This window comes from Heloderma suspectum, chromosome 4 (assembly GCF_057233095.1).
Source record: "Heloderma suspectum isolate Gila_16-S chromosome 4, 16-S_ref, whole genome shotgun sequence".
Taxonomy (NCBI): Eukaryota; Metazoa; Chordata; class Lepidosauria; order Squamata; family Helodermatidae; genus Heloderma; species Heloderma suspectum.
The window spans coordinates 239775258-239803249 of NC_139461.1; the positions used below are offsets into that span (position 1 = coordinate 239775258).

At 43.2% G+C, this 27992-nt stretch overlaps 1 protein-coding gene across 2 annotated transcripts; it reads right to left on the reverse strand.

Annotated features, from left to right (window-relative positions):
* Positions 1 to 610: 610 nt before the first annotated feature.
* SYPL2 (synaptophysin like 2) lies at positions 611 to 27758 on the reverse strand. Of its 2 annotated transcripts, none has more exons than XM_084848302.1 (6): positions 27452 to 27758; positions 19399 to 19470; positions 14893 to 15017; positions 9313 to 9517; positions 7592 to 7783; positions 611 to 4841 (listed from the first exon to the last, which is right to left on the reverse strand). In XM_084848302.1, the coding sequence occupies exons 1-6, from the start codon at positions 27512 to 27514 to the stop codon at positions 4713 to 4715; spliced, it is 786 nt and encodes a 261-aa protein (XP_084704428.1). In that variant the 5' UTR covers positions 27515 to 27758; the 3' UTR covers positions 611 to 4712. The 2 variants fall into 2 exon arrangements, with proteins under 2 accessions (XP_084704428.1, XP_084704429.1); XM_084848303.1 differs by lacking the exon at positions 27452 to 27758 and adding an exon at positions 19658 to 19999.
* Between the last annotated feature and the right edge of the window lie 234 nt (positions 27759 to 27992).

The window sequence follows — 27992 nt, forward strand, 5'->3', positions numbered from 1 at the left end:
CCTAGCTGTGACACAATCCCCCAAAAGATCACCACCTCAGCCCTGGCTCCCAAATGGGAACAAAGCTGAGCTAACCCAATACAATCAGAATGTGTCTCTTGTCTGTATGCTAGGGACACCCTTTGTGTCCTCATGATTCAACAGTGATTCCCCTTGATGCCCTTGGCATTACCAAAACAGAATTATCCTGGGTAGGGAAAATTTTCAGATTTCTCTGAAAAACAGCAGCAGATAAGAGAAAGCAGTAGGATATACCAGTTCTGAACCTACTGAATGCACAGAAGTTCTGCATGACAACTTATTTATGCCTCAAGTGATGGAATCTGGCATCTACAGTAGCACCTGTAAAATTCTTGAGGATCCTGAAAATTTCAGCTTAAAAAAAAAACAACAAGCAAGTTTCTTGTCCTCATTAGGGAGTATACAAACTCTTTCCTGCCTCTGTGAACACATGTATTATTCTCTAGTAGCTCTGAATCCCTATTATCTTTTCCTATTATATATTCAACAAGGGGAAAAGGACACACACACGCACAAATAAAATGGGTTTAAACCTATTTTTAATAAAATCAGCATAATTTATTTATTTTAGTGTTTTAGGTTTTTATTTAGTTCAATTTTCTTTTGTGTACTGCAGAATCTGAAGACCTGGGTTCAAATTCCCCACTAAGCTATGAAGCTCACTGGGTGATCTTGGCCTGGTCTCCCCACCTATTTTTTTTTTTAAAATCTTGGGCACTATTCAGTAAGCATCCCTGCCAGTCCACCAACATACACACATCTATTGCAGCAATAGTGGTCACACCTCCGGGCATTTCTGACCTATCAGCCCTTTCACTTTATAACTCAAAGTACTATACCAACCTACTAAACAAGTTTGACCAGAGACCATGACTGAACACAAACTGAATGTGTATACCATAGGCAATGGTACGTCTACAATATCACTTCCAAGCCTTTGGCAAAAGTAGTTATTGCCTAATATCTGTACACAGCCTTAGAAAGTCAGAAATCATCCCTCATCAAGATGCCAAACTTCAGTACATGTATGTGATTATCTTTGTGATAGTGCACTGTATACCATGCCAACTGTGGATGATACAGCAGATAAAAGGGCTCCAAAACACTACTCGTGTCAGCTGATGCTGTGCTAAGGATAGCCGGTATAGCAATAAAATTCTTGACAAGTTACTGAATTTTCTGAACTGGGTTGGACAGAGATCAAAGTGGAAATGGAAATGGAAACAGTGGGCAAGCACAAAGAAGACCTGCCCAAAGGCAGCAATCCTTCAGAGCAAACTCTCAAGACACTTTATTAGAGCCACACTAGCAATCACCAGGAGGGACAAAAAACATGCAACGTACTGCCTCTAGAAGAGTGAATAGCTGAGAAAGTAGACAGAGCTGACAGACCACACCCAGGAACATTCAGTAACAGCTGTTGGTTTTTGCTCCACTTTCAGTAAAAATTGTGGCTTTTTTAGAACATTGCAGAGCAGGTGGATATTCTGGGTACTGTCTCTTTGTGCGTCACTAACCACACTGTTTCCTATATTGAACACTTGTACAGATGCCAAGCCTGGACCCTCCTCTCACCCCTATTCAAAACAAACAAACAAACAAACAAATTCGGCCACAAAATACAAAGCTAGTACAAGCCAAGGTTGGCCCTTCCCCCTCTCCAATAGATATTCTGCCTGTCCCCAGGCATCTGCTTGAAGTCTGTCTTGTGGGGCTCCATCACAGAGGAGGGTTGTGTCATGCCTAATGTACAGCTTGAAGTCAGCAAGCTAGTCATATAGGATGACTGTGGTTTCAGTGCAATGGGTATATCCAAAAAGGAAGAAAACCCACAAGAGTCTTAAGCATCCTGCACCTGCTGCCCGTTCAGCTGCTGTGCATAGGGGAAATGCCAAATGTAATGCTACTTGGCCAAACTATATATTATCTTTCTTTTCCCTAAAAAAATACAGAGACAAGCAAATTCACAAGAACTTGGGCCATGTGGAAAGTAACTTGCAGAATCTGCAGCATGATCAATGGTATGCACTTACTATCTGCTTTTCCTGGAACCATTCCTGCCAACTGGGTAACAACCCTCAGCAATTTATTCCTGCTTCTGTTTGCACTAGACACATCCAATGTTTGAAGCAGCATCGCTGAGGCAGCCTATGGCTTATGCACAAAGGTCAGATCCTCAGCTGGTATCAAGTGGCAGCACTCAATTGTGGCATTCATTTATTCTAGCTGAGGACCTCAGACAAGAAGTTAGCATATAGAAGAAGGAATCAGGCATGTGTACAAGATGAAAGGTTTGTGTATCCAACTAGACTCATGGAGGGTTGATCTACTTTCTCAGGGTTCCAGGATATCTGTATTCAAGTGCTTCAGAGAGAGACTATAGGACTCCCTGTAATGAGCAACCACAGAACACACTCACGCAAAAAGCTGCTTCCACAAAGATGCAGTAAAAAAACAACACACAATTTGTTTGTTTCTCAGATTACCAGGAAATGTCATTCTAAATGACGGTCTGGAAGCTTGAGAGAAGCCTCTTTCCTACTACCTAGGCAGTTTTCTTTTTTGTTTATACTACCCCTTATGTTGCACGAAATGTGGACACTGCAGCACCACATGGATGACTGTTTGTTTCAGCCTTTGTAGTTTCACTGCAGAGATGTCACAGGATTCCATAAAGGCTGCTGCGCTGTGATATAGAAGCAATCGCAGTAATCAAAACTAGGGAAGAAGAGGGAAATTTACAAAAAGTACAAAGGCAGTATGCTTAACACAGAGGTCCCACACCTAACAAAGCACCATTATATTTCTCCTCCTGTAAGATAAGATTTCCTCTCTACCAGCATGGAAAGGAGGAAGAGAAGGAGGAAATAAGAGAAAGACCAAGACCAGACAAGGTCTGATGTGAAAGGTTTAATACAGCAGAGAAAGAACTTGCATCCCCATCCTACTGCATCCCCACCTCCTGAAAAGCCATTTTCCTCCTCCAAGACTAGACATATGGAAGTACAGGGATTTAAGGATTTGGGGGAGCTTCTTCTCTATAGGATTCAGAAAGTGGGCAACAAGAAGAGTTCAGAGAAAACTCACAGTCATGCTCCAGACCCTTGCTTGTGTCAATGGCATGATCAGTAGAGGGAAGAAGTGAACATGAGAAGTGAACAGTTCCCCTCTCCTGAACTACCTGCTTCATATATGCAAGAGGAAGTTGTTTCTATGATTAAGAAGATGCAGAGAAAGAGGACAGATTTAATGCTCGCCTAAACTGGGGTTCTGGTGGTCCCATCATCTGCCAGAGAGACATCCAGGGATCCTTGAAACTTCCTTAAAAATGCCCATGTTGCATCAGGCCTCCATCAAATGTTCTATAAAGTTCTACTGCCAACTGTCTACAGCCACAATGGAGTTAAAGGGGTTATGGGTAGATTATAGTGGCACACGCGAGTTCAGTGACAACGCACACCACAAAATTTAGGGCTCAGCAGTTTCTAACTGACCGTTGAACTAGTGGGTTCAAGGGTCAGTACTAAAGTCACTAGCCATGAAGATTCTCAATAACATAACAAGTTGTACAGAATTCCATCCCCTTTCTGCATGTTTGTCAGCCAGGAAATGAATTCCCTAGGCCTCCGGGGCCATAGTTTTATAACCAACTATCCTAGAAGTTGAGCGAAATTACTCAAGGAAGGCCTTTATTTTGTTTTATTTAAAAGTAAAACAAAAAGTCAGAAAGATACTGAAACAGATGTCTAAGGTTTTCATCAAGGGAGTGACAAAAATACTCCACTGACTCTACTTCTGTGTAGTGAAGGAAGGGTTTGCCTCCACTATATGTATAAGAGACAGTGCAGAGATGCAGAGGCCAACAGCTGTTAAACAGCTCACACTGGCAGAAGTCAGCTCTTGTGGCTCAGCATAGACACAGTGTACATCTTTGTACATCCAGAAATAAAAGAGAAGAACCACCAGATCTTTGCCATGCAAAGATGAACTAGCCACCTGCTGGCAAACAGTATCTTAAACTTTAATCCAATTGAGTTTAAGCGGGAGAGAGAGAGAGAGAGAGAGAGAGAGAGAGCGATGTCAGCATGTTCTTACTCCATAACTTAACACAATTGCTTCAAGTCTATCGAAAGTAAAAAATATTCCCTTAATTTTTCTCCTTTATTTTGGTGCTAAGCCAGATAGTATGTTGCTGTTTCTGCTTTTATTATGGCTGCAGAATAGGAAGTGTACTTACTCTCAAAGGTGCCTAGATGCTCCAGGTCCTGTGGCACTAATGTCCGAGTTCTCTCTATGCTCTTATCTGACTCTACCTGCTTTTTTGCCTTTATAAACTGGTCAAATCAGCTCTGAAGAAACAATGCCACACAACCTAGGACTGGTGACCAAAGTTACAATATACCAGAACATACAGTTATATTTTTTAAAAATCCAAATGAAGAAGAGTTTTGTTATAACCTTGTACAGTCTGTATATCTAGGACCACAAGAGGACCTCTGATTTCAGCTGGAGGAAGGCATCCCATAATAGCCACAGAGGGAAGCCAGGATGACTGTTGGACAGCAGCAAAGATGACAGAGAAGGCACATTTCCTGCCCTGCTGTGAAATGGGATGAGCAAGTAGGCAAGACAAGGCACTGTCTGTTCTTGGTGGGGGAAGAGGAGGCTTCAGGAGTGAGGGGGAAGGTTCCTTATTGCTTATCAACAGCTCCTTGTTCAGCAGAGCTCTCCTTGTTGGTGGTTTGTGCGTGCCAAGGGGTCTCTTTAAAAACAAACCAGCAGTTTCCAGCCCACAGTATAAAGTTGACAAAGCCAAACAGCTGAGAAAAAAGAGAGAAGCGCATAGTTAATAAAGCACTTAGTCAAGATCTCTCAGAACAGCGTTTATGTACTCAAAGCTCATGCCAGACCAGCCACGTTCCTCCTTAATGCCCTTTGTTCAAGTCATCACCATAATAGAAGAACAGTAAAATGGCAAATTTCTTCCAGTTTTCAATGCACATTCATGCATAGTGGTGATTATGACCCATATTTGTGAATCCAAAAACTGAATAATTTAAAACCAATTAATCCATGACAAAATAATGTGGCCTTCGGCGAAATGCCCCGTCTGTTTGCCTGTTTTCCAGCTGCTGATCTCCAACTACTGAAGTACGTAGTCAGGTCACCACTAAGTAGGTAGTATTGCATATATTAGAGCAGCCTTCACCAACCCAATGCTGGCTGGGAATGCTGGGAGTTGCAATCCAACCCATCTGGAGGGCAGGAGCTTGGGGAAGCTATATTAAATTTCCTTGTGTACAGCTTAAACCAGCAGCACTGTATTAAGCAGTACATAAGCCCTACATAGTTTGGGGCCAGATTGTTTGAACGACTGCCTATGTCCATAAGAACCCTTCTGTGCTTTGAAATCAACACTGGAGGCCCTGCCCATTGAGCCACCTTTTATTATTTATTAAAGCCACAATCCTATGCATGTTTAGACAGATAGAAGGCCTACAACTCCCAACATGACCCAGTCAACTCCCAGCATGCCCCATTGCTGGCTAGCTGCTAGTTGTAGGCCTTTTTCTTTCTGTCTAAACAGGCATAGCATCAAACCCTAAAAGTATTTCTGTACTGGCTTTTAGTCAAAGACTGTCAAGGTGTGTGCAATACAAACACTTAAAACACTTCAACCCACAGAACTTAAAAGCAGAGCAATGCAATTAGGCACAAGAGCAATAAGATCTGTGGTGGACGCTACTATACAGAAATCCCTCCCAAAGGATGTACACTGGTCCCTTCTGTCTTGGTATTCAAAAAGCCTTTTAGGGTGCAATCCTACCCAGCTGGATGGCAGCCTCCAGAGTGGGAGCCTGACAAGTATCCAGTGCAGGGCAGCAGGAGAGTGGTGGCTCTGCACTCCAGCCACCCTCCATTTCTGCTAGATGGGAGATTTCACCCGTCTAGCAGCAGCGCCTCAGAGGGGGAGGGAAGGAGGCTGGGGCAGCCACAGGAAATGGCATAATACAGCTGCCCTGGTCTCCTGCCCTCCCCACCCCCGGAAACGCCCCCTTTTCCCTGTCTCCGCACTCTGTTTCCAAACACGGAGAGGTAGCCAGCATGGTTCTCTCTGCACCATCTATGAAGGGGAGGGGGAGGGAGCATGATTTCCTGGTTCCAGGATCAGAGCCAGAAAACCGAACTATCCTATGCTCCCACAGACACTGTTTGGTGGACATAGGATTGCCCACCTAAAAATCTACCTGTAGCTTTTAATGTATGTGTTTTTACTGGACATGCTGCTGTTTTATTGCTGTGGCTTTGGAAATCATTTTGTACTGTCTGAATTATATTTTGAAATGTACTATTTTTCTGTGGTTTTTAAATTTCAAAAGTCATTTTTGGGAATTGCAAAGTTTTAAATATAATGTTACATTATATAATTTTATATTTCTATTGTTGTTTGCTGCCTTGGGCGGCCTATAAATATTTAAAAACAACCAAAACAAACATTTGTTATAGAGGCAGTGTGATGTAGTGGTTAGAGTGTTGGACTGGGACTCAGGGGATCTGGATTCTAGTCCCCAATAGACTGGGTCACTTTGGGCCAGTCACTGACTCTCAGCCTAACCTACCTCACAGGGTTGTTGTGAGCATAAATGGAGAGGACAACCACCATGCAAATCGCCTTGGGTTCCTCGCAAGAGGAAAGAAGTTGGGATGATTAATAACAATAATAATAATGATAATAATAATAATAAAATAAAAATATGTCACCAATCCTCTAAGAAAACTGAAGATGGAAAAAAGGAGTCAGATCTTTTCTACTCAGTACAAGTGGGTAAAATGTTTTCACTGCTGAACAGATGAAAAAGGGCAAGACTTTTTTTTTGCTCAGCATGCACTTAGGAAATAGAAACACAAATTGCACTGAGGTTTTTTTAATGTTAGCATTCAGGTAGGTCTCTATTGTCAGCAGCTGTTTTTTGTGGCAAACATACACTGTGGACACTATTTGGAAAGACTACAATGCCTTTATCACTATCTTTAGCATCAGTATCTTTAGCTTTAAATTATCATTTGCTTTTACTTTGGTCCAGGGGTAGGCAATGTGGTGCTCATGGGCATCAATGTGCCCCAGGGACCTTTCCTGGTGCCCATCAAGGTGCCCTACTGCTCCCTCTTTTTTTTTTAATTAACACATTTTCTTAATGACAGCTGGGATCACTTCAAAGCAAAGTGAGGTGTTCCAGCAGCTGCTATCTTCATTTCCTGTTGATAATGCCTCTGGGCTACACAGTGACTAGGCATACCTCCCATAGCAGCCATTTTGTCGTGGTGCCCAGGACAGTTTATCAAATTTCCAAATGTGCCCATGGACCCACAGAGGTTACCTACCCCTGCTTCAGACCTTCTTATTCTGACTGAAGCTTAAAAAGCTTAAATGCTTTCATGGGTCTCAGGTGTCAAAATGACTGAGCTCCATTAAAGTACATGGAGCTATATCACATCTGGTCCAATGCAACTGAATCCCCACCATTTTCTCCACCGAACTACATAATCTTAGGCCCTGGATCACTCTTACCACAGAGACGTTGGCCAGACCCATAGAAGGTGTGGCCCCAGCATTGCACACGGCTGTTTTGAGTTGACACACTGACATGGCCGCAATGAGGCTGGAAGGGCGTGTAGCTCCTTTCACATCTGACAGGCCCTTGCCCCAAGCTGAGAATGCCACTAACCAGAAAAAGGTAAATGAGACGGTCACACAGAAGTCCTGCAGGGAAGAAAAACAGACAAGACCACAATAGCTCCATCTCAGAACACAACTGCTTATGTCTCTTAAGAAAGTTAAGGAAACTTATACGTCAACACAGGAGAGACATTTAGGGGTTGTGATTGAAGAAAGGGCTTGGCAAAAGGTATTTGATATAAACAATTTTCATTTTTTTTAGTGTATACTAAATTAAAAGAAGCCCAATTAAAAATAATTTTTCAGTGGTGGTATATGACCCTGAAAAGACAACAGAATTTCCGGGACTAATAATTTTGGCTGCTGGAAGTTGGAGAATTAGGTGTGAGAATTAGTTGAAGGTTTGGCTCATATTTTATGGATTTTCCCTATGCTACAAGACTATTGGGCTCATATTTTAAACAACACTGAGTAAATAACTAGGGTGAGATTGAGGCTGAATCCATTAGTTATCTTGTTTAATCATATAATTGATGTCTCAAATATAAATCAGGTTTTGCTTATTGTTAATTTACTAACTGCGGCCAAGATTGTTTTGGCAGGATACTGCAGAGTGGCCAAAACTTCCAAGTATAAGAGAATGGAAGTCTGGAGTTAATGGTATGGATAGGTTGACTGATTTGGTCTACAGAAGAAATGGGAAAATTACTTTTTCTAGTCTTACATTAAGGTGGTTCCCCTTTATTGTATTTTGGACTAATACATTCCAGTTGAGTAAGCTGGATTTGTTTATTTTTAAAGGCCCGTAATTGGATTTGATTCTGTATTATTTATTGCATGTGTTTTGTTATTTGATCTTGATTACATTTTTAAAACATTAAAAAAAGACCACAATCCATCTCAAAGCACGACTGCTCTCCCTGTTCTGTCCAAAACAGCAGGCATTGAGGGCTCTGGATGCTGGGCTATCCCTCCATCTAATTACTTGGGCCCTTTACACAGCGATTTAAGTGTTCCAAAATATCCATGTCCAGCTACCCAATATACTCTGGCAGGATATACAAGTGATACAGAATCATCACAATTCAAGTGGCTGTACATGTCCCTCAAGAGAGGAGTTTAATGATATTTCACTTTAGCATGGATAGTCTGCAGTTTCAACTAGCCTTTGCCACCTAATTCAGAGTACTCCTCCTATTAACAAGGCCCAGAGATTTCACCCTAGATGAGGGATGACCAAGATGAGGGACCTACGTATTTAATAGTTGGGTAGAAGCAGCAATTTCAGCAGACGCAACTTATCATGTCACATTATTGCAGGGCAAGATTCATAGGATGGATACAGCCCAGATCCACTCAACACATAGTTTGGTTGTGTAAGTTCATCTTTGGGGCAGTATCCAATGATAGTCCTATGTAAACTAGGCCCATTTGAATTAAGAATTGCCTCTAATCTCAAAGGCACTTAATAGTGCAATCCTATACATGTTTACTCAGAAGCTAGTCTAATTGTTTTCAATTGAACTTACTCTATGGTTTACATAGGATTGCAGCCTTAGACGCTGTTTTTTTCACACAGGGCTTGAATCTCAAAGAGCAAATGGAGATCTTACCGCAAAGGGTAGCCTCTTATTCTCTTTGTAGAGGGAGTGAAATCGTAAATAGATTACAAGAGCTGCCATGGCATACAGGAAAGAAAAAACGGCCAAGGTCACAAAGAATTCAGCAGGTGCTGAAAAGTCTCCCATGAGATGCAGCGCCCGTTTGCCAGTAGATCCTTCAGCACAGTCTGGCATATCAAATGGGACCTTGTACAACCTGATCAAGATTAAAAGGAGAGGCAAACAAACAAAATGTTTAGTACAGTTTAAATATCTGGTACAGGGGAATTAGGCCACAAGGCACCTCTGACAAACAGGAATCAGGCTGGAGACAAACAATAATTTTTTAGGCAAGATGAAAGTGGTTTCAAAAAGGCATTGAAAGGCATTCAACACCACTAGTCCGCTTATGCTACTGATGTACCACTAGTACAAGCTACCTCTAGCAGTATACCAATAGCGTAAGGCGGCACGAGTTTCCCCTGAAAACTTGTTGCACCAGCTTATGCTACTGGCAAAGCACTAGCGTCACCTGCACTATGTGTATGTCAGTAGCATAAGCGGACCAGCAGTGTTGGATACTGCCCCATGGACTCCCAGGACGCATACACTTTTTTTTTGTGCCACTCCCACCTCAGATCAAACAGATTTTAAAACCTGATTTATCAGAAATGAAAGTTAGATGAACATATATAGCCTGCTTTTTCAAACTGCCTCCAGCTCTCTGAAAAAGGGTCTCTGAACTATAGTCTGGCTCCTGCCTATGTCACTCTTCCCATGGAAGAGAGCAATCTGGGCCTCCACTTAACCTCAGCAGTACATTTATCTCAGAGCCTGGTGATAAGTTGAGCCTTCCCTATCCATCCAGCTTTGATAGCACATCTCACTCTGATCCTGAAGGATCAACCCTCTTTTGCAATGATATAACTTTAAAAAGATACGTGAGTAGAACAAATGTTTTTCCATGCCCTATGTGACTCTTTTCCTTAAAACCAGGAGATACTGCTTTTCTGTTTCCAGTGAATACTTCAGTTTTGGAGTACAGGCAGCCTATACTTCTTTAAGAACACTTGTTGCCATGGTATTCAATTAGCTTGCTACCAAGATTGCCAGCATATTAGTCTATGACAGATGTCGCTATCCTGGCAATTTACTGCTGTGTTTGCACAGATCGGTAAGCCAGGATTTTATCAATACCTATCTGGTGAATCCTGATATCCAAACCCTGAATCCTGGTTTGTTGCTCCTAAATGAGCTAGGACTCATAAGCTAAGAACAAACCCTGGTTTACAATCCTGTCTTCTCAATGGCGCAACAAACCAGGAACCCAGGTTGGAACATCATGGTAAGCTTTTGTTTTCAGGTTAGTTTAGCCAGCCATGCCAGCAGGAGCAAACAGGCTGGGTGCACCAGGATGCAGCTCATTCACAAATCCTGGCTTACTCTTCTGTGCAAACAAAGCCACCAAGTCTGCTCAAGCAGCTACCACCTAGTAGGATCAGTTTTTCACCTTACACTACCAGCTCCCCAAAGCAATTACTATGATGTTGCATAGAATTGCAGTAGCCATATTATGGAGAAAATTGGCTTAGCTAGGGCTCTATAAAAGTGTGACTTAAGTGTATGTATCTGTCTGCAAAGAGACCAGGGATATCAAGTGGATGACAGAAATTGGATAAATATTAGCTGTATGGATATAGTTTTTGGTTACTAAGAAGAGTTATCACAGCTCTCCACCTAGCTGCCATCAGGTTGTATAACACCAGTAGTTCTCTGCATATAAATAGCCTACAGCGTCTTCCCACTAGTGCCATTTGAACCAGGCTGGTATTACCATCAGACATTCTGTAGTTTGAGCCCTACCTTCCAATATAAAACTGAGCATTTACTGACCTTAAAGTCAGAAGGTTTCCCTCCCATTGCAGTAAAGAACTATAAAGCCAATCTGCCTAGGTGTGCCAGATCAAATCCTTTGTAGGTTATATGAAACTGTACCACTGGTTTTAATACACCTGAATCCACAGAAACCAGCAGAGAATTTAGCAGGAAAATAAAAAGGTGGCTAAGCTTCAATTGAAAAATGTAAATGTAATACTTGGCTTCAACAGATAATAGTTAAAATTTCCATTTCTGTTTCTACATTATCTTTTAATGAACTGTATGTTGAACACACCTCTTGGAAAAGTTATAAGGAAGACATACTTAAGCTCATAGTTTACAATTTAAAGCAGGAATCTAAGGGTTTGTCTAGATAATAATTTAATCAACACCACTGCACAGGGTTCCATGCAATGAAGACATGACCAGGAGGGAAACAGTTGCAGGGTGCAGTGATTTGCCAAAGTACACATTATCTGTCCATACCCTTATATAATCTAGATATCAAGAGTGTCTCAAAGGATGGGAGCAAAGACCTCCTCCATCTAAAGAGCTTCTCAACCAATACACAACAATTCATTATTTCAAGAGAATATTCACCAGATATTTTGTTCTGTGCTGCCACTGACAGCACCACAACCACCCCTCCCAATTTGTTCTCCTTCTCGCCAAAGGCATTTCAACAGACTTCACAGACATGCCTCTATTTATAGCTATCAGATGTTGGCAGCGAGGCAAAGATGCACAGAGATATAACCATGTTCACATCTTTCATACACTGAGCATAAAATTGATTTCATTCCAACTTTGGTCTCGTTTCTGCACATCCAACAAGTCACTGACGTACAGTGCCTTGACTACTGTTGATAACTTGCTCTCAAGTAAAGGTAATCTCCTGATCCAGCATGCCAAAAAGGACCTAGGAATGCCACCCACGATCTAACTCAGTCTCTTATTTTTGGCAGTAGCAAGTGCTGAAAGCTGCAAACATTTGTCTCCAGTATACTGATCACTAAGACTTGGAGAGAGACAGAGAGTGTGCAGCAAAAAAAGATAACTTTTCTAATGTATTTCATCTGTTTATACGTCTCTCAACTGATGACAGATGTGTCAGGTCAGCTGCTGCTTTTAAGTTTGCAGCGAAGGACATTCCCCGTCCTCACAAAGCAAGTCAGAGAGCATTCAGAATTCACAGGTGCATTACTGGCCTGAGAGCAAGCACCCTTATGCATTTGGGGAGGGGGAGTGGAAATGACCACCAGGGGTTTTGTGCTATAATTCACTGTTTGGGATCAGTTCGGATGACGCATTTCTGCTATCTCTTGGTCTGCTATTTCAAATAGCAGTAATCAGGGCAGGGACCTAGTTCTAGATCTTTATGGCTGTTTTATCGATACCTGTACTGTTTGTTGCTTAGCATAGCATTGTATTTTATTCTTCTAAGTATTTCTATTATATTGTATATTTTTAACTGTTTTTATGGCATTTTAGACTCTTATCTGTTTGTAATCCACCCAGACAACATTGATTATTGGGCGGTTTTAAAAAATATAATAAAGAAACAGTGCACCGATCTAGTTGACATGTGCTAAACTCGCCAGTGGAACTGCCCTTAGAAAGCTCAGCTCTTCACAGTTTTAACTACATTATATTATTTTTACCTTGCCTTTCAGCCCTACATGAGGTTGCCACCACTCCAAGTGCCATTTGAAATACAACATCATGCATTCAAACCAGAAAAGCTGGGGGGGGGGGGAGGAGATAAAACTCAATTCAAACACCAGGGCTCCTAGTGAAACAGAAGTCCAAGGCAGATGGAAACCCCCAAGAAGGTGGTGCTATTGCCTTGGGAAGTGAGGTACTGTAGCTGGCAACAACAAACCCCCCCTCCCCTCAGGCTGTCTGTGGAGGTGCTGATGCAGCAATGTTGCCTCCAACCAAGGACTTCCATGCCCCTGTCCATTTGAAATAACTGCAAGTTGGGGAAGCTGGAGAATGTGATGCTTCACTTTAAGGGCTCCAAGTCTGGGGGAATGCCTGAGGCAGAGAGACTCCCCTAGGAGGTTCTGGTGTCTTGGGGGAGGGGAAGGGTGGTTGCCAGTTGTCAAAGCAGAACTGAAGAGATCTGCCCAACAGGAAATAAAGAAAAGCTTAAATATGAGGGCACATTTCTACAAATGCATTGCCCAGAAACACCAACATTTGAATTAGCATTTGGGTCACCCATGAGGTTCTCTGTAGATCACAAAAGAACTGCATGTCAGCACATTTCCTAACTCATCCCATGCAATGTGACAAGAATTTTCTCATGCTGGGTTGCTTCCTTATGCGTTGTATTTGAAACATTTATCTACATTGCTTATGTGGCTGAGAACAGATTTTGTCAAAAGCATACGTTCAGAAAAGGAATGTAAAATATACAAGTATATGGTAACACGTTAAAATGTTGACAGCAGACAGCAGCTGAGCCTTATGTATCTAAGATGGGTGGGCAACTTGTGGCACTCCAGATGTTTTGGCCTAAAACTCCCAGCAGCCCTAGCTAGCATAGCCAATGGGGAGAGATGATGGGAATTGTAGGTCAAAACATCTGGAGAGTCACAATTTGCCCATCCCTGATCTAAGAGATTGCCTTCTTTCCTACATCCCATTGTGACCTCTGGGTTACATTGTATCCTCTTGACAGCAACGTCTATTCAACCTATGATGCATACATAGCCTTTCACAGCTAAAGGTATCAGAAATGCTAACAGCTCCTCTGTCTGGTTATCCTAAATAGTTCACCCCTCCTGTGAACTTGCAAGGAATTGACCTGATGTGTGCTGTAACTACCATCATTCTGTACAAATTTGTCTAATGACTGCTTCACCCATCTGGGATCCAATGATCACTTTTCTTTTTGCTAGCTCCAGAACAATAGCTGAGATATAGTTCATATTATGGCAAATAATAGCTTGCCTCTTAGCTGAACTATATTCCTCTGTGGCAACATTCCTAAACTTCTTTGTGCTAGGAGGCAGTGGAAGTATCCAAAGAACCATGTCTCTAGTTCCATGAACCCAAGGGGACTTTGGGCTTGTGTTTCTTGATCAGCAGCTCTTCATGCTGCATGTCAAAACACTTTTGAAACCAAAAGCAGTTTAAAGTATGGTGTGTGCATGTGCATGCGCTGTTCAAATCAGAAATCCTACTAAGCATGTCCAAGCCCTTTGACATGCCTAAAGGGGTTCTCTGCATCTCAGCCAGTACGAGGAAGATTCTAGCAGTCACTCCAGTAAGTTGTGCCATTCTTTCATCCGTAAATCCAATATATTTTGAGTCAATAGTTAAAACCTTCAGGTCAGTCCTATAGGAATGTCTTGAAAAACAGCCTGCAGTAATGAGCACCTCAAGTTAAAGTAGTGCATAGCACTGAACATTTTTTTATTTAAATAAATTTAAAATGAAGTAGTCAAAAAGAAGCACAATAAAGGGTTAGAAATAGAATCCTAGCTATTTTTTTTATTAGTTACATCAGCTTTCATCAACCTGGTGTCCTCCAGATGTTTTGGACTGCAACACCCATCATTACCAGCCAACATGGCCAATGGTCAGGAATGCTGGGAGTTGTAGTCCAAAACACCAGGAGGGCATCAGGCTGTGGGAAGGCTAAGCTCCAATATCTAGCTTCACATAGTATGGCCTAAGTTAGCACTCAGCAAGACTCCCATTTACCTGAAAGGATATCCGAACTGCACAATGATAGCAGTCGTCTCTTTAGGCTCCGCACTGCATTTCACAGTAGCCCCTGTTTCTGCACTGAAAGAACCACAGGCTCCAAATGCAAAAATGGCAAACAGCTGGAGAAAAAAGCAGAGGAGTTTAGAACCAAATGTGTTCCAGTTGTTAACAAGCTGTGGCACAGACACTCCATGCAAGACAACGTATCTGGCTTCACCAACTACTATGAACTAAGACCTCAGAAATCATACACAACCACCCAGATTTATCTTGGGAATCATAAAGACCCAGCACTGCATTAATAAGAACACTTTGCATGAAAGCCATAATATCAATGTCCCAATGCACATCCATGTCAAGTGATGTACAAATCTGGCAGCTTAAATCAAGAAAAAACTGCAGATGACAAGTGAGTTTTCCTGGACCCACGATTTTATTCCGAATAAATCACCCCCTCAAGAGAATGAAAAATAGTTTTGTTTTGTTTTTTTGAAAAAGCTTGTCACCTAGATTTTTTTTGGTTATGAAGGCCAACTTTCTCAGAGGTAACCTCAGAACTACCTCTCAACTATGAGAGAAAATGCATCAAATAAAGAACGCAAGCTGGAGTTTCTTCTCTGCAGCGAACCAGGCAGTGCTGGGACCCTTAGATATAACAAAGATTCGTTGTTGAATCTCCGGAGTTCATTCAGTTCTTTGATTCACCAGTAAGACAACTGAAAGAGGTCCATCAGCATTAAACATTAAAAAATGATTTGGCCTACATTCACCACCTATTATAGGCCAAAGAACAGTTGTTCCATCAGTCTCAATAGCTTTTAGTCTCAGTACCAGTGACCCAAAGCTACATAGAATTAATCCCAAAGCAAAAGCCACTTTATCACAAACAGATGTCCAAAACGTTCCATCTCCCTAAATTAGGGTTATTCAAGTTTAGCATATTGTTCTGACCGAGAGCTCTGCATGCACCTCTACTCAACAAGGCCCAAGAAAAACTGCAGGGACTCAAGAATGATAGGTACATAAACACAGGTGTTGTTTGTGGTAGAGAACCAAAACTGAACTTCAGTCTAATGTCATTATGATAAGCTTCATCATTACTATATACAATTTGCTTGGATTACCTGCCTTTGCACAATATAAGAGAAAACAAGAAGGGGCGTGAGAAATGTCTTTTTGAGAATCACAAAACAAGAAAGGGCTTTCTGAGAATCACAAAAAGGCAGTTAATGATAAATGAGAGAATGGGACAGAAGTGTTTTGGCTCCAACAATGCACCCTCAAAACAGGCATCAGACACCAAAAGCCTCCTATAAACTGTATCAAGAAGATTTTCCTCACCACCACAGTGGGTCAGCAGATAACTTCAAACAAACAAACAAGAACTTTGGCTATTGTTTGATACAAAAATGTAACAATTAAGAGCAGACGAACCGAGATCAGTGTTCTGTTTTCCCATTAGGCTCAACTCAGATATGAATACATACCAACACAGGGGCCGCATAGAACTAGATATAGGTCTCCTAAGCTGGTTCAGCATTATATATGACAACGTGACAGCAGAAGGAAAGCCTAGACCAGGCACTTGCTCCAGCTTTAGTAAATCAGCACTGCATTACAGTACCTGGACGGCACAGGTGAACAGCAAAAAACAGGTCCAGCCACAGCTCAGCTATTAGAATCAAAGGTGGTGCACCACTGCCTATAGCTTTCCTGACTGTGAGATGCTCAAATGTGAAAGGCGGCACTAGTAGGGCAAGGGATGCAGCTTTAGCACAAGTCACTGTTTGCACCACTGCAACTGGAGAACTTCAGAACTGGGCTGTCCAAATAAAAGTGCAGAAAAAAGAAAAAGCTACGTGAACGATGCATACAACGAGGCAGGGGTTGATCATACTATCTGGGACAACAGTGAAGATGAAAGTAAAAATTACTACAAGATGCTAATACACACAATTAGTCCGACAAGGGAGCAACCACTCTGCAAGATCATGACCTCTCTTTCTACTGAAATCTCACTTGTTCCTACCTCCTAACAAGTCAGCAGCCCTGATCTAGCATAGCATGTCCAGATATATTTACAAGCAGCCAATGCTTTGCCATCCTACATTGCTAGAAGAATTGGAACACAGCATTATGCCAAAAGCTTCTTCTTATGGTCTCTTCATTAGCCAGTCAAGTCACCTGTCTCCTCTCTCATGAACTATGCAGTTCTGTCTACACTCCATGAGGTTTGCATTCATTTAGTAGCTAATGATAGCACCATAGCTCTCCCATTATTCCCTATCTCCGAAGGGTGGAAAGAACCCAACAAGATGAAATTGCAAGCATCACTACCTGATCTTTCAAAACAAAGGGGCAAAGGGTCCAAGTGCTGACCTGATGAATATACACACTTGAACTGTGCAAATTTAGGGCCAAGTCTGTAGAAGAACTGTGAAGGAAAGAGGGGACTGGAAGGCCATGACATAGAGATCCTGGCCCTTGGCCCTCCAAGTCTGTACAGGGAAGAAAAAGCTTTTACACAGGAAGGAAAATGCTGTGTTAGAGCAACATACCATCATCATAATCCCATCACCACAACAGATGGCCTAGACAAGCCATGCACCACCACAAATAGTTCTCCGTACTCAAGATACGAAAACATGCAAAAAGAGGATCTAACATGGTATGGGAGAATTGAAACTACCACTGCTTCTTTCTCTTTTTTTACCATGCCTTTTCAGTAGTTATTTTTACTACAATCAAGCATTGTCATTCATTCTACCAAAGCTTCTATTAAAAGACCTCAAACCCCAGTTCAGGACCCAGAGCCTATGGGGTTAGTGTTTCCCATAATTTTTACTAAAAAGGCCAACAATGGATGTTTCTCTCTGTTTGACACACACATAAATGTTTGCTTATGCCCCAAAATAAAAATCTCTTGGGGCGCAATCCTAAGGGGATAGGCGGCCGCCTCCAAACTTGGAGGCGACCACCTATCCAATGCAGGGCAGGAGAAGCATGGACGGCATCATCTCCTCCACACTTCTCCTGCCCTGCATTTGAGGCTAGACAGCCAATTTCGGCTGTCTAGCTGTGGGAAGTCAGAGCAGGGGCGGCGGCAGCCGGATGACACATAGGATGCGTCCTACTAGCATTTCCGCCCGCCCTGCCTCCAGGAACGCCCCTTTTACACCACTCCGTGCTGCTCTTACAAGAGCAGAGCACGGGGCTGTTCCGTGCTGCCTAAGAGGCAGCACAGGAGTGGGAGGAAGGTCGGTTCCCGGAAACCAATGTGTCCTATGGCCATCTAACCGCTGACTAGCGGCCATAGGATTGCTCCCTCCAGGTGATTCATACAACCATTTTGTCACCAAGAGGAAGCTAGGCTAAAAATCTAAAGTGGTTTGAATTTTTGCCAGACAGCAACATAACAGAATGTAAAATACAGAGTGTGGTTTATAGGTAGTGAAAGTCTTATGCTACCCAATTTTTGCAATGTGTTCACACTGAAGCCTAAACCTATCGAAGCCTGCTGCGCAATTCTATGAAATAGAATGCTGGCTCAGCTCTGTATTTTTATCTGTCCTCAAGTCCCTTCCTGATTCTTCTCAACGTTTTAGTACGTACCGTTGGTGTTTGCTTTGTGCAACTGCACAAATCAAAGTCATCAGCTGCATGTCCCTCAAGAGATGCTATCTGCTTTTGGCAAAGTGTCTTCCTCTCTAAAGAACTGTCAAATTGTGCCAAAATTGGCTAAAGACAAAGTAAATGCTGGTACAATGTGTTACCAGAGTGCTGCAGGATTAAAATCATAGGACAGCTCCTAGAGCTTTTCCTCAGTGGTGAAAATGTGAGTTTGTTCCCTTTTCAGAATAATAGAGTACATTCAGGTCTAATAAGGCTCATTGATTTCTCCACTTTGCTAAAAAAAATTGTAAACTTAACTTCTGCAATGGACAGAAATGGGATTTTCATGGCAACCAACTGCTCCTAGGTGCATGTTCCCATGGGGAATACGTAGAAAGCCTAGCCCTGGAGCCTCTCCACGCTTGCTGGGGATAAATAAGTCCAAGGTTTCTAATCTCCCCTCGGGAAGCTTGAGAAGAGAGAGAATTCGAGAGCTCAGGGACAAGTTGAGGCGCGCGGTATGTGCAGGATCAGAGCTCCAGAAAGGTTAAACCCGCCAGAGTGAAATGTGAGCACTGCTGATGCCGGCTCCATACATACCCCAGCCCCAAACCCTAGACTCCTTGCACATAGAAGGGCTGCCTTAGAGGGCACTCCCTCCCTCCTTCCCTCCCTGGCTATTCCTCCATGGTGCCCGGGCCCCACAGCCAGAAAGTCAACCTCCTCTCCCCCAGTAAACCCACACACCCCATGTGGCCCCTTCCCTTCCTTTCCTGCAACTTCCAGAGCAGCATCTCGGGGCATTTCTGTGTAGGAGCATCATCCCCCCTGCCCCGGGTTCTGAAATAGAGCGCGCCTGTAAAAAGTTGCATGGGATGGCAAACTTACCCACTCCAGCACCTTAATGAATCCCAGGGGCTCCTCCAGGCGGCCCCAACGCAGCCCGCAAAGCAGCTGGGCCTGGCGAGGAAAGCAAAAAAGGGAGGGGGAGTGAGAAACAAGGGCAGGGAGGAGGTCAGCCAGGAAGGAAAGCAAAAAAACGAGAGTGGGGGGGACTGGGAAGGGGCGTCAGAGAGAGAGACAGAGAGAGAGAACAATGCGGAGGAGGGTAGAGAATGAGAGGGAGCTGCAAGGAACGCGGCCCTACCACCGGGTTTCGCGACTCCTTGTCCGCCGCCGCCGTCTGGGCGCTGGGCTCCGACATGCTCGGAGGGGTGCCAGTCGGTCTCGGTGCGTCTGCGGCTCGGCGGAGCGCGCCTTCCTTGCTTCTCCGGCGCGTGGGTGGCGGGGCAGTCCAGGCGTGGGGAGCCGGAGTCGGCGGCGGCTGCGCCCTCCTCCACGGAGCTGCGGGGGGGAAAGCCCCGTCGGAACTCCTGTCAAACTCGCAAGGGGGAGCGAGCGCGTCGCGGGGCGGCACAGTCCGGGGCTCGCGCACATGGATCTGGGCTCCGGGAGCCGGCGGGGGGGGGGGGGGGGCCGGCGGCGCCTCCTCCCCCTCCCCCCGCCCGCGGCTCCGCCTTCCCTTCGAAGGGGCGGACGGTAAGACCCAGTGTATCGCTTTGGCCTCGGTTCTTACTTAGGGCGGCAGATGTGTACGCGCGCGCTGTGGCGTTTGGGTTGATCCGTGGGGATGGGTTCGATGCTGGACGCCACAATTTTCTGAACGCTGGATCTACACTAGTGCTTTTTAGCGGTACTGAAGTACAGTGATAAGTGGTGGGGCACGTTACGCATTCGGTATACCGCTTTCCTAGCGTTGTTTCCCGAGTTTTATTCCATCTTATCCAAAATGCTGCCACAGATGTCATTGCCTGCGCAGTGAGGCATAAATGCGCAAGAGGGATATAGCGTCACCATGATGGAATCGCATGACGGTGTAGATCTAAGTGCCCCTAATGGTGTGCACTGAATTTTGAAACCTTGAACATTTGAGAGGCGGCAGTGGAAGATACTAAAAAATAAAAAGATACCTATGATACTAAATAATAATAATAATAATAATGGTGTTGCTATTTAAAGAAATCCAAATGCATACTGGAATTAAGGTTGAAAGGAAGCAGACTTTTCAAAGCGAATGTTTCACAAATTCTTTTGCCATGGTATGTTTGGAAAGTTGCAAAACAACTTAAAAAACAATGATTCTTGGATGGAAATGGTTCAATATATGTGGCCTGCTCAGTTTATTTGCTGATTGGCATACACATTCCCCTTGATCACTTTAATGGAAGGCAAAAGTGCCACAGGGCCTGTTGTTCTCTGTCAGAGGGTACATATTTAATGGCGCAATCCTATGCATGTTTAGACAGAGAAAAGGCCTACAACTCCCAGCATTCCCCAGCTGCTTGTTTTCAAGCTTTTGAAAACAAGATTTCAAGTTTTATAAGTCACCAAAAATAAATTCAGTCGCACTATAAAACAGCGCTATCTGCTGGCGGTATAGATGAAAACATATGGGAAGGACCCAGCAAAAAAAGAGGGGGGGGGAGAAGCACATGTATTGTACTGATTGTATATCTGCAAAGACTCCAAAAGACAAAGCTGCAGAATTTTTGCTTAATGTAAAGAAGCTCTTTCTTAGCAAGTTCTCAACAAGTTCTATAGGTTTCATTTTACAGCCACTAGAGGGTGCTGTGGTTATAGTGCAACTCAGTCATTACACGCTGCTGATATATTGGATTAACGTTCCATATTGGGTTATCTCCAATCTTTTAAAAAGCGGAATAAAGGTCAGAAAGCGCAGGAGACACTCTGGAAGTTCACGATGTTGTGTAAAGGACCCACAAACTTCCATGAGTGGCCAATCATGAGCATGCAGTAAAAGCCTCATGTAGAAATGCTCTGAGTTATAGGGCTAAGCAATACACTACATTAGTACTTATCATGCAGCTGATCCGCACCTATTTCTTTACCGCTAATGAAGTAAGCACATGTCAGACCTATCTGGATCAGGATCCACACCGGATCAGGATCTGCACCTCTGATCCGCACCTTTTTCTTTACCTCTAATGAAGTAAGCACATGTGAGATCTATCTGGATCAGGACCACTATGCACAGGTTGGGGAAGTTTAAACCTTTCCACCTAGCCATTTTTGTCCCCTAAATCCCCCCTCCTTTGTGGGGGACAAAAAACAACAATGCCCCATTGGTGCCAATGGAGGCTTTCCCCTCTTTTTAGCCCTCCCCCCCGCCCCCGGGAGGGAAGCACATTTAGGAGAAACAGTGGCTGGGTGGGAAGGTTTAAACTTTCCCTACCTGTGCACTGTGGGCCCAATCCAGAGGAAGGCCCCAAATGATTACTCAGAGGTAAAGAAAAAAGGTGAGGATCAGCTGCATGTTTTGTATTGAACATAGCTTATAGATCGGCCCATGGTCTCTTATAAACTGGTGGTGGTGTGCTGTGATTGGGTGTTATTACTCTGTATCCTATGTTCTGTTGTGGCAATGCTGGTGATGTGGGGGTGGCTTTTTAAAACAATCCTCCCACTGAAGTCAATGTGAGTAAAATTTCTTGGTCCAGAGCAGTGTAAAGGTGCACTGTCAACTGGGGTGTGCTGTGGTCTAGAGCAGAATAGGATAATGCGTAAGCACACACTTCTGCCACCTTCCTGCCCACAATTCCACCCTGTTTTATCTGTTTCACTGGCAGAACGGGCCTGCCAGTGGAGTGTTCCGCTGGTGTATCTGAGTTGCTCCGCCAACACATCCTTCATGTTGGCGGCGTATCTTATGTTGCGCTGGTGAAATGAGGCTTCTGCCAAATCCTAGAGTTCCTTACAGCACAATCGCATGGCTGGCTGGGGCATGCTGGGAACTGTAGGTCTTTTTTCTGGCCAAACATGCATAGGATGAATAAACAGACCCTTAGTTAATGAATCTTGAGTACACGATTGTGCGCTAACGTGGCTTTCAGTAATTATCAGAATCGTTAAAACCAGACCACATTCAACTCCTAATCTCAATTAAAGCGGTTCCAAAAAATCAGAGCCACAACTGGAAAGGCCCTGCTCCGGGCCTTTGCTGATACAGCTTCACAGGGAGTTGGCACTCAAAGCATGGCCTTGCCTTTTGATCTCTATAAGCAGTGGGCTCCACATTGGTATTCCACATTGGACCTATGTAACGCTGGACCTTGTCCATTCAGGGCTTTAACGGTTAAAACCAGCAGCATGAATTATGACTGAACGCTAATTTATAGCCTGCACAATTACCTCCAAATAGGCAAGCTATTGTATTTTGTGCCAGCTGTAGTTCCTAAACATTTTGGGGGCAGCCTCATGTACCCATCCTCATGATATCTGTGGAACTACCCTGCAGACTGCAATCATAAAGTCACTGTATACATTTAGACACCAGGTTAAGACCTTCCTCTTCCAGCAGGTATTTAATCTTGAATCGCTTGCTCTGATTATTAACTTTACTACCAGCTCTTTAATATTTTTAATTTCTTTAGGGCACAATCCTATGCGTGCTTGGACAGAAAAAAAGTCCTACAACTCTGAGCATTCCCCAGCCAGCATGGCTGGCTGGCAAATGCTGGGAATTGTAGGACTTTTTTTCTGTCTAAACATGCATAGGATTGTGCCGTTAATGTTTTAATATTTTGTTATGTTGATATTGTTTTGGTTGCTATTTTATTGTTCTTTAGGGCGGGGGGGTTATGACTGTAAACAGCCCCAAGGACATTTGCCAGTTGGGCAGGATATAAATTTAACAAATAAATAAACTACCTAAAATAAACATTATGCTTTCTGAGATACAAAGTGTTTATTGGCGAATGATAGTAAAATGGGACACCCTGCAATAGAATGTAACCAAAGGAGAGGAGGGCCTTCTTGGTTGTGGTACAACTGGAAGTTGGAACTCTCTCCCACGGGAAGCTCACCTGGCATTCAGTCTGACGTCTTTTTGGTGCCAAGTCGAGATATTTCCTTTGCCTAGGCCTTTTACATACTGACTCTATTGTGTGTTAACCAGCTATTTTATCTCTTCTGCTGCTAATTTTTAATGATTTTTAAAATATTGTTCTTAGTGTTTTATTGTATTTATTGTGGTTGTGGTTTTAAACTTATTGTTAGCTACTCTGGGAGGCTTTTGAAGAGTAGGATAAAAATCTCCTAAATAACAAAATAACTTGAAGACAAGACATGTGGTCTCTGCACAACAGATGGAAAGCTAATCTACATTAATTGCTGTGATGATACTCTAAGCAGTATGAGTTTAAAACATGTTCACAAGATCAATGGGAATATGCTCCACCCACACCGTTCTGGTTGAGGTCTCATGCATGGAATGCACATCTAGAAGTACACCTGCATCCTCTCTGTGTTCATCCATACATTCAGCATGGCACATCTGGTTTCTAATCCGGCATCGGGAACCATAGTCCCAATTGCTAGCTGTGGGCATTCAGCTGGAAGACCAGTGCACATGGCTATTCCTTATGTGGATCCTGAGCCAGGAAGGGGATCAGTGTACTAAAGCCTATTTCCAACATGGATCTTGCTTGATTGAGGTGGCTGAGCTTTTCATTATCACAACTCCTTTTCTTTCAACTAGAAGCCTCATGCCACTGAATAAGGAGCTGTGAAGTACTGCAGCTGTCTCCTATCACAACTGATAGGATGACAATGCCAGTGTGACATACTCCCAAGGTAAAGCTATTTAAATGAAAGCATAATACTTAGGTGTGCAAGCTTCTGATGTGTACTGAGTCCGTATCCAACACACTAGTGTTTGGCTGATGTAATGTCATCTGTGTGTCTAGGGTAGTCACCTTTTTTCTGGCAGGCCCCCTGAACGGTTGTGCTTGTTGTACATGGGAACTAGATTTTGCTAATAAAATGAAATTCTGACAACATTTGGAGAAATGTGCATTTTGATTGTGATGCAACAATTCATGGTGCCTAAATGTGAAAGTATGTGTTCCAAGCATGTTGATGTTTAGATTCCCATAATACTTTTGCAGAGCACATCACCAGATTCACAACGATGCTGTGAATCTTTGTTCATTTTTAAACACAAGCATAGCTAAATAAAATAAAATAGAAGGTTTTCTGGGAGGCCTAAAAAAATAACATCTAGAATCAAAGAAAATCCTAAATTTGGCTACACAACCTTGCTCATCCTTATACAGTTGGGAGATTTTGCAAAACTGTAAGATATGGAAGCACATTCAAAATGTAGTGGATGAGAATGAAGCTACCAGGGCTATCTCGTCATTTAGCAGGAGCCAACCAGGCTGCCAATCTGGTCTCTCTCCAAGTAGTTAATTATTTTCTCCCTAGTACCAGCTCACGTCTTTCTATTAATAAAATAATAACTTCATGCCAGGATTTGATTCATCGATTTGTTTGGACCTCCTTTCAGAGGTACTAAGCTGATGCTTGTGTTAGCTATGGATTGTCCCCCACACATGTAAAAATAAAACCCTACTTTTCAAATTGTGCTCACAAAATTGTGCTCACCCAGCCTGCGATTATTTAACATCAGTGTTTAAAATACAGAGTGCCCAACTTGCCTTTACTGATGGATACTTATTCAGTTTAGAAAATTGTTGCATTCCATCTTGTTAAGAGAAGCGATGCCAGAGAAACAGAGAAGGCACTGAGTCGAGGGGACATCCAAAAAGTCAGAGGAAGTGGAATTTAGTCATTTCTGTAATGGCTTTGAACAAAGGTGCAAAACAGGAAGTTGCTATCTGTCTCCTAGTGGAGAGTTGCTGCTAATGAACAAGGCAGGCTTTTCAACGCAGTTCTCCCTTAGGTCTTCTGCAGACACACACGTGTACAACAAAGCCCTTCATTTCCTTTCATAATTAACAGAACAACACTTCTGGTTAAGCCAAAACCATTTTACTGTTAAATGAGATACTCTGAAAACCACACTTATCCTTGTCTAAGCAGGGTTTGAGGTAGGCATGTTAGCAAGATCACTACTAGGAAAAACACCCTGCTCTGTTTACAGGCCTATGCAACTCTCCTACACACACGCTCAGCTCTCATTGTGTTATTTCTCTGTGGATTTCCCTGGAGAAACATCGTTGGCTTCAGTTAGGATGTAATCTTATACTCTCCTGGGCGTAAGGTCCATAGAGCTCAATGGGATTGTATAGGATTGCATGGTTAGAGACACAAGCATTCTTCAGGTTGATTTTCAGACATTACTCAAAACTCCCCTGAATTATTTGCAAGTTCCTCACTAAACATGGAGCTGTTCTGGATCAGTTTTCAGATGCACAAACTTTAGGCAACTATAGAGTGCCAAGGGAGTAACAGCTCCACGTTTATCAAAGAAGAAAATTCCTTATCCACTGTTAGCTGAAAACAGCTTGCTGTGAGATTAGAATATTCCCTAAGTTTCTTTACAGATACAGAATTGGACAAATAGTCTTCAACTTCCTGGGGACCACATACGTATATGTTTTTGCTTTCAATCAACTAGATCCTTGAAAAGGGTGTGTTAATTATGATCCTAGGGTAACTGCGTTACAGCTGCAATTTCTGAGTCATTTTGCCAAGGGTGAAAGCACCATCCGATAAAAGCTCTAGAAGTAAAATAGTCTTTGTCTGCAAAATTCCACTTCTCCCTCTGTCCTTGCCCCACAAACAGAAAATGATGGCTGACCTCATACCTATCACACTTTAAATGGATAACTATGCTCCAGTTTACTCATGCATTCTGCTCCGCTTTAATTATATCAAGCACTACGATTCACACATACCCACTTGCCTAGATTGTTTCATTACTTTTCCCCACCATGTGTGCTGTGCTATGGGGAAATTGTGCATATACTAAACTTCCTTGCAAGCCTGCTCCCATGTTGGACCTGGGACAGGAAAACCTGTCTTCAAATCCCCACTCACCCATGCATCTCACCACATCACAACCTAAACTATTCACAGAGTTCTTATGAAGATACAGTGAGGGGAAACCTCATGAGTTCTATCCTTGGAGGAAAGACAAGATACAAATGTAATATGGAGAAAGGGAGGATCTGTCTTCCCATAATTTTCTACAGGAGGATACGTGTTGTCACACCCTAGCAAAGAAGGGTTTGCACAACTATTTTGCATATGATACTGAGCAGTGCCACTGTCATGTGCAAATGCTACTGTGAAGTGCCATTCACAGCCATGTTACAGTAGAAGACTAGCACAAGCACAGCTAAACAATGATAAAATGGTTGGGGACAAAGCCGAGAAATACAGCAGAAATCTGCATAGTCTTCTCCTTTGGCTCTGCTGTTCCATTTTTCCTCTTCCATCAACTCCCATTAACCTTATTTTCCAAAAGATGTTCCATCCAACTTCAGTAAGCCCCCCATCTTCTACTTCTCTTCCCACTTCAGAATCGCAAAGCTAATTTGAAACATCAGGTCATTTCAAATGACAATTTGTGGCATGAAGGCCTCCTAATTGGTGACCAAACGGCAGCACTAACCACAGGTTGTCTATAGGCTCTGTCCATTAAATATGACATTTATCATCATTACAGACATCACCTGGGATTCTGAGTGGTTATGTGGATGATAGCTGCTGCTAATGGTTGCATTATTATGTGCTGAAGCAGCCTTCTCCCACTTGGTGCCTTCTATGTGTTTTGGACTACAGCTGCCATAATTCCTGAACATTGGTCATGTTAGCTGAGGCTGATGGGAATTGTAATATAAAATGTCTGGCGGACACAAGACTGGGGAACACTGCGCTGAAGTACAGAGATGACCAGCTCATCACCCAGGGAAAGGTATCTTCTGGTGAGTTTTTAAGGGCAACCATCATATTTCAAATGGTTACCTGAAGCCACCACCAAGTTCTTCTCAGCATACCTCTCACCAACACTACATACACACTGTTTTCATTTGCCCCACAATCTCAGCCCCTGCTTGCTTTATTCCCAATGTCACTCATGTTCTGATTATCTTGCCAAGCCTTACGAACTCACATTTTGTCCCATCCATATTAGGCTGTTCCTTCTGAGAGATGGAAACGGTAGCTGCTGCCCCATGCGTTATCACAGCACTGCCCTCTCCTTGTGGGGATCCGTGGGCATTCGCAGCTTTCCCTAATCCCAGAGGATAATCCATCTTCACAGACAGGCATGGGCACCCTGCACCCAAGCAGCCTTTTCAAAGTTAGGGCCAATGTCATCTCTGGAAGCCAGGGTCTCTCCCCAGAGGCAGATTTAGGCCCAAATGAAGCCGCAAAGGGTCCACACTACCTTCACTATAGACTGTGCCTGGCATAGGCCTGCCTTGGTGAGAGGAGTTTCCTTTGGGGAGGCCTTTTTGCCATATATGGCATGGTGCTACTACCATAATTACCCTAGCTTTGGAGAAAGCTCAGTCAAATTTGTTGTTGTTGTTGTTGTTGTTGTTGTTATTATTATTATTAACACTAAGGAATAGTGAGCATCCTAGCTCTCCAGTATTATATTATAGAATTATAATAATGTCCAACCCATTTGGATACAGAGATGCTTCACT